General features: G+C 41.2%; 1 protein-coding gene across 3 annotated transcripts in view; it reads left to right on the forward strand.

The window, feature by feature from the left end:
• Positions 1–11,797, forward strand: part of tln2b (talin 2b) — an 89,368-nt gene extending 77,571 nt beyond the window's left edge. For 2 of the 3 annotated variants that reach the window (XM_068312408.1, XM_068312409.1), the window contains exons 47-57: positions 204–329; positions 1,909–2,025; positions 2,587–2,772; positions 3,118–3,225; positions 4,377–4,482; positions 5,668–5,792; positions 8,006–8,131; positions 8,212–8,274; positions 8,386–8,568; positions 8,661–8,786; positions 9,636–11,797. In XM_068312408.1, coding sequence (XP_068168509.1) covers positions 204–329; positions 1,909–2,025; positions 2,587–2,772; positions 3,118–3,225; positions 4,377–4,482; positions 5,668–5,792; positions 8,006–8,131; positions 8,212–8,274; positions 8,386–8,568; positions 8,661–8,786; positions 9,636–9,764 — 1,395 coding nt within the window. In that variant the 3' untranslated portion in view covers positions 9,765–11,797. The remainder of the gene's footprint in view (positions 1–203; positions 330–1,908; positions 2,026–2,586; positions 2,773–3,117; positions 3,226–4,376; positions 4,483–5,667; positions 5,793–8,005; positions 8,132–8,211; positions 8,275–8,385; positions 8,569–8,660; positions 8,787–9,635) is intronic. The other variant, XM_068312410.1, reaches the window with a different exon arrangement.
• Positions 11,798–13,247: the final 1,450 nt, after the last annotated feature.

Below are 13,247 nucleotides of genomic sequence, written 5' to 3' on the forward strand. Positions count from 1 at the left end.
ACATTCTCTGTGGAGTTCCATCTGATAGACAGCATTCCGTCTCTTTCACTGTGCATGCCTCTCTCTGCCTTCCATTAAGTCTGAAGTATCATGAGTAGGTGGGAATGATAAGCGCTATAGTGTTAAATCCACTCCCCAAGGTGCTACTGATAAACCAATACCCTGACCATTGTGCTGTATTGATACCAGCTCTATTTCCTCAGGTGGTTCTGATAAACGCGGTGCGGGATGTGGCCAAGGCTCTGGCTGAACTCATCGGCGCCACCAAATGTGCCGCCGGAAAGCCGGCTGACGACCCGTCCATGTACCAGCTGAAGAGCGCTGCTAAGGTAAAGGAATGAAGGCTCAAACAAATGACACATCTGGTATAGCTTCTATTGATTTCAGCAGCGTGAGCCTCTAATTTATTATTCAGCTTATGTCTTCGCTCTGAGAGGAATGCATTTGGACATGTCTACAAATACTCTCTTTGTAACATTGCTATATTTAGTTTGTGCGTCCAGTTGAACAATGTAAGGATTGTCAATAGAACAGAATGGTTTGACAGTTCTTGTCTGAGGTATTTTCATATACCCTTTTTCTGACGAGGCCCATCACTGAGATGTGCATACGCAGGGAACAAGTCTATAATCCCAAAACATTTTATATTCTATATGACTATTGAAATAAATAAGACTGTCAGAACCTGACCGATGTACTCATTAACATTCTGGTTCAACCAAGAGAAGCTAAATGAGTGAAGATAGTGTTTCACGTCAGCAAATGATTTGTGTCTTCAGCACTTGAACTTTTTAGGGTTTACAGATTGGCCATCTGCACTGCGCAGCAGCAAGAGATTCTAAATATACACCCCCCCCTCCCCGAAACCCCTTTTATCGAGTCCAGACACTGATGGTGAAGATGACTGATTACTCTGCTGGGGCTAATGAGATGATGAAGATGGGGGATAATATCATTATTCTATTCTAATATTTTACAACTCTTTTTTTTAAATTCTAGGATGTTGTGAAAAGTGTTAAAAAAAAACAACCAGAATTTGATTATTTTCAAAACCTTTTATAATCTAAACACAAAGGAAAGTGTAATCCAGTAAATATTAAATGTAGGTTTTTCTTAATAAGGACACATCACATAAAAAATTTTGATTGGAAACTAGAAATCTCCTGGCAGTGTTTTCAAAGGATTGTGAAAATCAGAGGTATCCATACAAACTAGAAGCAAGAGTTCCTGATCATCATAAATGGTGGGAATAAAAAGTATAGATCAGACCTTCTGTTACTTTTTGTGCGGTCACTGCAGCAGAAGAACAAATATCACCACTCTATTAGAACCAGCAACAAAGACTCTGACATTTCTGAACCAACGCTCCACAACTCGTATGTAAACTGACTTTTATGATCCCAAGAACATCTTTTAAATCAAACTGTTGTATGGAGTGTTTTCCCATGTAAGTGGAGTTAGGGCCACCCATGGACCTGGTTATGTTGACAGATCGTTTCTGCTCCTACAACATATGGTGAGCTGCAAATGGGACACTCAAAAACTCCTTGCGGTCATGCTTCTCAAATTCCTGACTTAATAATGTACACTTTGATAAATGAAGCACAGACAGACCAGAATGCATCAAAATGAATAAAATATAAACCGTTTGGGGGTGAATTCATCCTAGCTGTCACTAAATAAACCAGAATTTCACTGGTAGATCACCTGCTCATAAGTCCTCTCTTCCTCATGCTGCTAATGTCTAAATGTCCATTACACAAACACCTCATCTACTTGTAGCCATTGTTCACTGGGATGGAGTCAGTGAAGGAGGAGGAGTTGGAAATTATTTCAGTTTGTCTTGCAGCTGAGGAGAAAGAGCTCCACCTACTGGTTTGACTGTGAGTGTCATCATTTATTTGACAGGTCATGGTGACCAATGTGACGTCTCTTCTAAAAACAGTGAAGGCAGTGGAGGACGAAGCAACTCGTGGGACAAGAGCACTGGAGGCCTCCATTGAATGCATCAAGCAGGAGCTGACAGTAAGGCCACTGTACAGGCCTGAACTCATCTTTAGGGTAGCGCGAGTCAACTGCCAAAAGCCTCTCTGCAATACTAGCTCACGCAGAGTGGAGGATATCGGTGTTTATTATTCTCAACAAAACAGAGGAGCTTTGTGTTCTTTTTTTTTGTATTATCTGTTCGGCTCCTTTCCATCTTTCTTCCTCCTCAGCTCCTGCAGGATTCTCAGCTCTTATCAGGGTCTGGTTAGCAGGTGCAGGCAGAGTGAGACAGGAAGACGTTTCCTAGAGCTTGTTTTTTTTTTTTTTTTTTGTAATTTAATGCTAATCCTTGTCAGAGGACCTCCCAACCCAGGAAGAGGTTTTACCAAGAGCTGCAGCCAAAGTCAAATCTAAAACAATCTACTGCGCTCATAGTTTTACTGCTACTCATGTTGAGTATGAGTATTGAGACATCCCATCATCCAACACTGTTTGCTATTATGCAGATGACATGTAAACATTAATGTTTCCACATGTACTAACACATGTGCTCCTCTACCGAAATCCATCATCTGCGTCTGTGGGTCTCTGTCATGCCAGGTGTTCCAGTCCAAGGACGTCCCAGACAAGTCCACCACACCTGAAGAGTTCATCCGCATGACAAAGGGCATCACCATAGCAACAGCCAAGGCAGTGGCTGCAGGGAACTCTTCCCAGCAGGAGGACGTGATTGCCACTGCCAACCTGAGCCGCAAAGCCATCTTTGATATGCTGACTACCTGCAAGGTGCTAATCCACACCGCTCTGCCAGAACAGGCTTCTCACAGCCACCACCAGGCTGCCAGGGATCTGCTGACAGCAGATAGCCCATGAGAGTCTAGTCTACTGCATGGATTTGTCCTGCTTGTGGTGGCTGGGGTTCGGCTTCAAAATCAGGATGTCCTTCAGTAACTGTTGAGCACCTGTGAAAAAAGAAAGGGAAGTTTAGAGACAATTTTCACCAGAACTACTAATATATAAGAATCAATACGAAAAAATAGTATCAAGACTATTCCAGTCCCAATCCGGCATATTTTATGATTATTGTATGATCTGATTTTGAAACTTAGTTGCACTTGTGTCCTTTTACAGCAAGCAGCATTCCACCCTGATGTTAGCGAGGAACTGAGGAGCAAGGCCCTGCAGTATAGCTCTGAATGCACCGCCGGATATATCAACCTTCTGGAGCAAGTACTTCAGGTTAGCATGAGACAGTCATATGTTTGCTAAATACATGATGTAGACAGAATATATCCACAGCCACAAGATGGAAGGTTGTATCCTGTAATTTACTGTTACAGATCATACTTTTGTACATGTAGGAGTCAATCCTCCCTGGCCTCCTGCCGTTCATGTTTATCTTTTAGTCTGGCACCAGTTTAGAATCTAAACTGAAGGAATAAGGCTGGTGATGTCCTGTTATTTATCATTAACAAACCCTAGATACATGTTTAAAGCAGTAATGCCTTTATCCTCCACACAAGTGTTGCAGACAAAGTCGAATGTAGCATAAATTATTGTCCAAAATCCATTACAAACAAATTAATTAGCTTTAGTTGTTTCCGTCAGTGACATGAGCTCTGTGATTTATTTCAGACCAACCCCACATACTGTACACCATCCAGCTGCTGGAAATACTTAGTAGTGCACCAATGTGTATGAACTTAAATCAGTTGCTAACAGATGCAGTTTTTACTCCCACTTGATGAACGTTCCCTATAAACTATAGTGGCTTCACAGAATGGTGTCGGCCTATAAATGCACTCATCTTTACATATCATAGCCCAACAGTGCAGCTCTTCAGACGACTGGATTAGTTGCTGAGCATCTCGTTGCATAAATCTCCATATTAATCGTCTTATTTTCATTACGTTCCTCAGTTTGTAATAAAACTAATAAGACAAGTGTGAACATAAGTGTACATCTAACAACTGTTAATCAATATTTAATTAATTCTTGCATGCATATTTATGTACATTGAGATCGTGTTGATTCTCGTGGGGATGATTGGATGCTAAAATTACTTCATGTTACAATTTGCTGTGTCATATGACGAGTGCGTTGCCACTACTTTGACTGTGAACTGCAACAAACTAAAGACTCAAATGTGAAAATTCTTGGTTGTTTTTTGGAAAAAAGATGAATATCCTCATTTAAGTATTAGCTTCTTCCACTGAAGAACTCTAGAATATGTGTATTGCCAGCTGCCATGTGCACATTAGAAAACTTTTTGGTTATTGGTTGGTTATTGGTTGGTTAACTTCTTGAATATTCTATGCTTTCTCAATCACCTTTTGCATGTCTCTGGCTCACGCTTGTGTCCTGCTTGGGACGGGCTCTCATATTCTCAGGTTTTGCAGAAGCCCTCGGCCGAGCAGAAGCAGCAGCTGGCTGCGCACTCAAAGCATGTGGCATCGTGTGTAACAGAGCTCGTCCTGACAGCTGAGGCCATGAAGGGTGAGGCCACACACACTCCTCATACACATTTTCACAAACTTTTACACACGCGTACGAAACATATGCAAACAAAAGACGGGCTTGACAACTTTGTGTTTGATTTAAAGCCCGTTGTCACTTATTTCAGGATTATATGAACCATTTAACACACAATAAAGTTGTGTTTACAGAACATTAGAAAGACTTTTCATACTTTACTGGGTGCTTGCATGCTGTCCAAAAGTTATTTACAGAAGATTTTAATTTTCGATAGACAATGAGCCTGTATAGGCTGTATGTTGTAAAACTAGGAAACCTGAACTTGCAGAATCCTGTCGGTTTTAACCAAGAGGATTTCCATCAGGAGCCAACTCAATTAGATAAATTGTAAAAAGCCATGATTGGAATTGTAGCGATGTTAGAGATTAAGCAAAGAAGTCCTAATCCTCTTGACTGAAAAAATATCATACTGCTGAGCGAGGCCAACAAACCCGTCTACTTCCTCAATAAAGATAGGTCATGGAAATCTTTGTAGGATGGTTATGATACAAACACAGCAGATTGTTTCCTCTACAAGCTGCATCGCTGCATCTGACAGGGGTAATAGATTGTGTTTGGATGAGAATTAGATTTCAGTGTATAGCCTGAGACCCACAGGGGCTATCCACTTCACCTCTCTAATGTCCCATGTGTTCTCTCCCCCCCTTCTCTTCCCTTGCTGCTTCAGATGGAGGTAAGTGGGATGTGGTGTGTTTTGTGCCTCCAGATCACTTTCATAGAGTAAGAAGGGGCTAGAGGAGTTAGATGGCCCTGGTAGAGTGGGGTGGGGGGTGGTGGGGTGCAGAACAGATTTCCCCAGAGCTCAACATAATCTATGAGAACATCGTTCCATCTGCTTTACCAAGCTGTTCCCAAACAACTCTTTTTTATGGGCACTTAGAAACCTATAAAAAAGACAATGATCCATCAAATGTGCATTTTTTTCAACTTTTAGTTTATTTAACTTTGAGACATTACTGTCACAGTGCAAGCATTATTTTGGAGTGCACAGAGTTCATAAGCTTCAATGCTGCTGAAGTAGGTATTGGATAATGCATCTCCCTCGTGCCTGGATGATGTTATTTTTATTCCATAAAATAAAACTTAATATGCAACAAAAAGCCTTTTTTATAACCATTGTTTGGGTTTGCGACCTTCCCCGTTCAGGATCGGAGTGCGTGGATCCGGAGGATCCCACTGTCATCGCTGAGACTGAGCTCCTCGGAGCAGCGGCGTCTATTGAAGCTGCAGCCAAGAAACTAGAGCAGCTGAAACCAAGAGCCAAGCCCAAGGTATAGGTGCCCTTCTCAGTTTTTGCCCTTCCCCCACCCCACAAACCCCCACACACACACAGATTTTTGCCATTAATGTGTTGACCAAAGGCAGGAAAGCGTGACATTGACCTTGAAGTGGAGTCATCTTTTTTCACTGACTCATCACAGTCATCTTAGTAGGAAGAAACCTCATGTGGACCCACAGACGGGCCAGTGAGCTAACACATGATGCTCGGAAAACTTTCTGCAAAGGTTCTTCTGGTCATTATTTTGAGTTGTGTTGCCTGGAGACATAATTGCACCACTGGGTCCTCATGCTTATTTTGGATTGGCTTCAAATGTGTGATGAACTGTTGTGACCCTTTCCAATAGAGAGGGCCTCTGTCTTATTGAACTTATTTCCTTTGTTTTATTGCAGTTATTTCTGAACACTGAACTGAGAGAGGCTTTCTCAGCTCGGTTTTCATGTCCCTCCATGTTGTGGTATTGCCTCAATAAAAATAAAAAAAAAACCTTTACCACATCATTTGCCATAATGAAAATTAGTAAAACATGGGAGATGATGATACTTATGGTGTTTTTGGAAAGAGAATTCCTCATGTTGCTCTGTCTGTAATACAAGGTTATGTTTGCGATGTGTAACTGCATGATTTTGATGTTTGTGTGTCTCTGGAGAACAGATAGTTGAATCCTAGTCCTCTTCCCTACCTGTAGTGCTTCCCTCCATTTCTAAACCTCTTCCTGTACATTAATTAATGGTCAGCGCAGCCCCTCTGACTGAAAGCATATTTAGGACACTACTGAATTATAAAGACCATTTAATTCTCTGTCTCATGCTGTAATTCCTTTGCAACAGCCTGTGTTCAAGAGGGCCTTTATGTTTATAATGGGATTAGTGAATGAAAAGGCCGTTTAGGTGTCATTGTCTCCCTCTAGTGATCTAATGGGATTCAGGCTCTACCAAATAAAGAGAGGGACGCCTATGAATTTTACAATGTTTTCTGTTTTGTAAGGCAGTAATTTAATTATTCTTTATGATTAAACCTTACAAATACAGTATACACAATCTGACCTGAATATTCGCCCACCCACACCAGGCATTTGTGTAACACTGTAGAGGACGAAATAAAGTCCAAACATCCAACCATATTTATTCATTTAATGGAAAATTGCTGACATTATTATAGTGCAGAGTAATCATCATTCTCTATCATAAAGCTCATAAAGCTCAGGTGTGGCCTTGCAAACAACTGCAGTGCACCACATTCTGATTTTAGAATTCTGACAGTGTTCTGGCCTGAGTTATCATTCATTGAGACAGAGCTAACAAACTATCATATAATTCCCAGAGGTGCTAAGACACTCTAAAGTTTGCAAAATAGCCCACCTCATTTTAAAAAAATTAATAATCCGTCTTAAACTGCGTGGATTCTCCTTCCTCCTCCTAATCCTCTGATCCTTTATCCCTCCCGCCCTGTAAAGACGGAGGGCTCACCTGCACCTAGCATGCTTCCTTGCCCTCGCTGCCTTCCATGCAAACATGCCCCCCCACCCCACCTCCCATCCCCCACCCCATCCTCTCTGAGCCGTTGTAGACCTGGAAGCCTTCTCTGCAGGGCTCTGTCTGATATGTTTGATATATTAGGTTGTTATTCAGTCCAACTATATATCAAACATATTCCTACAGTGTCCCGCCCTGTCTCCAGCCACGTGTGCCTTATGTGTTTATGGAGGTCAATCACTGCAGCAGAGATGGACTTTCATTAAGTGTCTCTGATGCATTGTAATATCCTGGTATTAAGTTTAGGTTTACAGAAAACCTAATCTATTACCCAAAGTTCTGAGTTACCAGTCAGGACACTGAAGCACATCTACTTTTATTCTCTGGGGGATTTAAAGAAGCTGGTGGAGTTGACTTACTGCAATTAAGAATGTGTACTTAATGTGGAGAAATTAAAGGTCTTAGAATTAGAAGAATTCATAAATTCTCTGTTAATTGTAGTTATTTTAAGCCTATTAATAAATTAGTCCTGTGTTTTGAGTGGGCTTTAAAACAGCATTTGGAGAATACAGTTGAGCAGCAGTGAGTCAATTAGATGATTGTCACAGCTCCTGATATTCGTATTCATAAAATCCTGGCCTTTGTTTAGCAAAGTAACACAGATATAATTTATCTCTATTACAGGATGCAAACTTTTTACGTCAGAACCAATGTGTGCTTTTAATGTCAGCAGGCAGATGAGACTCTGGATTTTGAGGAGCAGATCTTAGAAGCAGCAAAGTCCATCGCTGCAGCTACGAGCGCTCTGGTGAAATCTGCATCGGCCGCTCAGAGAGAGCTGGTGGCCCAAGGCAAAGTGAGTCAACTCAGACATTTAGACAGACATCCTACATTAGCGATCATGTGTGATAGACATCACATACGTTTGATCCACAGGTGGGATCCAATCAAGCCAATGCAGTGGATGACGGCCAGTGGTCTCAAGGTCTCATATCAGCTGTAAGTTGCTTAGAGGATCATTTCAATTCTCTTTCTAATCACTGTTGAACCTGTGACCCACATAAAGTAAGGGCTAACGTAACCCACGTGTGACGTGGTTGATTCCTGTAGGCACGCATGGTAGCAGCAGCCACCAGTAACCTGTGCGAAGCGGCTAACGCCTCAGTGCAGGGCCACGCCAGCGAGGAGAAGCTCATCTCCTCAGCCAAACAGGTGGCAGCTTCCACGGCTCAGCTGCTGGTCGCCTGCAAGGTGAAGGCGGACCAGGACTCCGAAGCAATGAGGAGACTTCAGGTAACACAAGAATGTCATTTCTCATTCTTCGATGGCAGCTGTACAGGCGTGTGGACTTTGCATGTGCTAACTTTGTGATAATGCATTTGAAGGCTGCGGGCAATGCAGTGAAGCGAGCATCAGACAACCTGGTGAAGGCAGCCCAGAAAGCAGCATTTGATAAAACTGAAGATGACAGCGTGGTGGTAAAAAACAAATTCGTTGGAGGCATAGCTCAGGTGAGACAAAATCTTGAAAAATGTGAATGTGAGACTTGGAACAAAAATAACTCCTGTTGTGTGGTTTTTGCCCTTTTCATAGATTTTTTTTTTTGCAGCTCTCACTGATATGCCAAAATGCCAAATGTTCAAATGTTGTTTTTCTGAAATTGTGATGAGCTGCTATGGATAAACAGCCCATCAGCTTCATTTCAAAAGCTGTTTACCAGGTCTACCAGACACCCACAGCTGCAAAACATCACATCGCTCCGAGACTCGAGCGCTCTTTTTCCGTTTCATCTTTGCAAAAAAAGAAAGAAAATATGACAGTAATTGAAGAGTGAGTTTCTCTTTTCCAAAACTCAAGGGTGCTACAGGAAGCTGTACTTTTCGTAGAAATTGATTGAGTTCCTGTCTCAGTCAGCAGTGCACCCCCACGGGTTGTCGGCATGTCGGTTTTTTCTCTCTGACCAGTGGAGATAACTGTCTCACTGTTGTGTGATCACTTTCAACCACGCTTGAGCTCAGATGAGTGTTTCTTTACCCAGTTTACACTTTTACAGGTCCAAAGATTAAATTTGCTGACACACTGTAATTATTAGTTCATCTTTAAAAAAGTTATTAACTTTTATCTGGAAAGAGATCATAAAATGCTTAGATTTATTTATACATTTGTGTCTTTTTAACTGTAATGTTTAGATGCCCCCAATTTATACCATGAATAGTATACAGTATACTGTAGTACATGACATCACCTGGCTGCACAGTGTTGGCTGAGTAATGTGTAGCTGTCTGGATTTCATATCAAGCTATCCACAGGAAAGGGATTAGTCAAAGACACATTTCTGTCAACATTCCTGTTCCCCTCAGATCATTGCTGCTCAGGAGGAGATGCTGAGGAAGGAGCGGGAGCTGGAGGAGGCGAGGAAGAAACTGGCTCAGATCAGACAGCAGCAGTATAAGTTCCTGCCCAGCGAGCTGAGGGAAGATGAAGGATGATTGTCCAAATTTACCAGGCACGAGTCACGAGACCCTCATGTTTTGGGGGGGGGGGGGCGGAGTTCGAGCTTGTAAAATTGACTGCTTTACTCCCACATAAGCGAGGAATATACAGCACTTAAAACAGACCTGTTTGATGAGGAAAAACAAGGGCCTGTGCTGTGCTGTGTATTTGTGTATGTGTGTGTGTGTGTGTGTGTGTGTGTGTGTGTGTGTGTGTGTGTGTGTGTGTGTGTGTGTGTGTGTGTGTGTGTGTGTGTGTGTGTGATGCGTGCGTGTAACTGTCAGTACAGGACAGAACGGTGTCACAATTGTCAATATAAGCAAATGGAGATGGTGTGATGAAGCTGTATGATATGATAACTGTATCGTTGCTTTTTTTAGTGTTGCTGCATCATAAGCATTACCGATTGTTCCAATCAAAAATGGAAGATGTTACAAATACAGAAATCCTCTATAATCACTGAATGTTCTGTATTTGCCAAGGGTTCTAAGCAAATAAAAATGAATTGATGATATCTGAACAGCTGGCAGAGCAAAAGTAAGGGCCCATCGGGGGAGGGGAGGTGCTCATTTCACCATTGGCTTACATGCATGATGAGGTCTATACATATCAATGAAGCTACTAACCAATAGAGTAGTATAGGGTGGAAAGGCACTTGTATTTTACTAATAAAAATGTGAAGTTGGGTTTTGAGCTCAGATTAATAAATGTTTGTTCTGCTTGACACTAAACGATGAGACGTTCTGATTGGAGCAGACATCAAAATACAAACCAATAAGAAACCACTGGCCTTCAGCTGCCAAGATATGAAACCAATTTTTTTTTTTTTTGAGAAAGCAGTGGTTCTCCAAGAACAGAGTGGTGTAATCTACATCATTCAGAAGTCCTGGTCTATATGTGACCAAATATGTCACGCTGCTTGTGCTTCACGTCACCTCTTATAATCTCATCAATCGTTCCCTCGCACACGGCCGTGGAAGGAATATACGTTTACATAACTTGTCATGTGTTTGGTCTCTCTTGTGTTCTTCTCCCCCAGTAACACTGACCAGATTTTGTTCAGGTACACACTGTGCTATACACATAAACATAGATACAGTTCGCAATCCTCCACCAGTCACTGCCCTGTCGCGGTAAAGGCTTTTTCACTTTAGACTGTCGAGAGCAATATATCACACTGAATATTCTAAGACGATTGTAATAAGGCTCTGCCGTTATCGCTTAAAACATTGGTTATGATGTTTAAGACTTTGAATAAAACCAACATTATGCACTGAAGTTATTCATCAATGTGTGCACTGACTTAGGCAATTTATAGCTTCAATTAAGTAAAATGTAGGTTGTGACAGTATTCTCAAAACTAGAAGGAATTTTATTTTATTATTCCCCTCTCCTCAGTCTGTCAGTCAGGACTGCATCGTGTAATAGTGCCTTACTTGAGTCTGCTTGTGAGCAGATGAAGATCAGGCTGGTTGGTGGGAGCCTGAGCCTTGTCCTCTCTGGATCAGAACATAATGCCAGTTTGATTCCCACTGGCGTCTTAATAATCTGTCACCTAGTCCTTTGCCAAACAATAAAATGCCTTGGCTGGTGACCCACTTGCCTACAATGTTATTATACTGATATAAATGGTATGTGTGGATACCTTAGGATTCAGAGACCATACTGAAGACTAATACTGGATTGCATTCCATGAGCATATCGCAATTTGTGTCTGTAAGTGAAAAATATGTTGAAATCTTAATTGCTAAGTCTTTTCAGAGGGACACGGATAACTTGCTTGTTTCATTGTCAAACCACTATAAAATATGTTTCTTATCAGTAAATATAAAAGTTACCCTGAAATATGTTGTCTGACTGATTTGTGCAAGTACAGTATTAATGGAAGTAGAAAAAGTTACTATCTCTGTTATAGATGTTGTGCTTTCTTTAACAGACTGCATATGTTTTATTTGATGCTGTATGTATAATATTTATCAGTTCACAAAGTTATTTTTTGTATTCACCAAAAATAAACTGTTTCAAACAACCAGTGTACACTTCAACTCCCTTGGTGCTTTCTCGTGAATTCATATCATATATAAAGAGGGTCGTGAGGCATTCTTTCCAGCAGATGTCAGTATTAGCCTTCACAGTTCAGCCTGAGAGGTCAGTGAATGTTTGAAGAAATATGTTCTGCTCTTTTAGTGGAAGGATTGGCAAAGTTAGCAAGACCAAATATGGACATAGTGGATGTGGGTTTTTTTCCCCCCTTCCTGGTTCACAGGCCAGACCTTGAAGTATGCAGTAATTTCCACTTAGGTATTTGAGTCACATTAATGGATGTAGCTCCAACGCTAAAACTTGAGTGTAGATCAGTTTAAAGGTATCATCATGTTGACTTTTTGTTGGTTTGGCAATAAATCAGACTTGATCATGAGCTTAGCTTGGCCTCCAGTCTGCTGATCTTCTCAGCAGCATATGGGGGCAGAGTGCGTAAAGGATGGTTGGTGATGGCCAGCACAATTCACTGAGTCTTCTAATGAACACCATATTTGGCTGTTTGAGTGTTTTGGTCTCATACAAGGCCAGGCCACAGAATGGAGAGGGGAAACTGAAGCCATGTGTGTTACTGGGAGTGCCCATCCTCTCTCCCTTCAGTCAGACCAGGAGGATGTTTAACTTTAACAGTTATTGAACTGTCAAAATCTCAATAGATTGATGACTTAAAGCAGAGTTGTGGAAAGATCACTCATATATTTTACCTTAATGTCAGTATTTCAGGCTACTTAGAAAGCCATTATTCAGCATGATGAAATGAAGAATAAAAAAAATAGCCTCAGCTCAGAGTTCACTTTGCCCTTCATCTATTTCTCAAACTTTCTATTACTTCCACTAGAAAATGTATTTTGTCATCCATGCCTATTTGTTTCTTTGATCGATTTGTAGTAGTTTTAACAGGAGTGAGCCAAATATTAGTCACCCAATTTCCACATATCAACATGAAAGAATGGAAGAGCCAGGATCATCTGAGAAAAAGAATGTCTCTGAACATGGTGGAGAGTATTCGGTATCTCCAGTATAGCTTGCCAAACCCACGGCCCACACCACTCCTGTAGTCAGTAGTTTTTTGTTTTGTTTTTTTTAAACATGCTATCCTCCAATGTTGTGGAATGTGAGAAAAAAATCCTGTATCCATCCCTGTATCTGGAGCTTCACCAAAGTATTAAGGTTGAATGGGAAATAAATATAGGTGGGCCATTTGACAGAGGTTAAAGAAATGGACTAGCAACCCAACAACCTAGTCCAGTAAGAAGCTCTCCCATGGCTAACATTTACAAAATAAGAAAATATTTGCATCCAACTCTAACAACTTTGAAAATAGCACATGTATACTTAGATTATAGCTCATACAATTAGCTTCATACCATATTCAACAAATGTAGTATTGTGCAGTATTGTTCAAGATTAATTTATGATTAAATTGGTCCAGTTGCACA

The sequence above is a fragment of the Antennarius striatus genome, chromosome 4 (genome assembly GCF_040054535.1).
Source record: "Antennarius striatus isolate MH-2024 chromosome 4, ASM4005453v1, whole genome shotgun sequence".
Classification (NCBI taxonomy): domain Eukaryota; kingdom Metazoa; phylum Chordata; class Actinopteri; order Lophiiformes; family Antennariidae; genus Antennarius; species Antennarius striatus.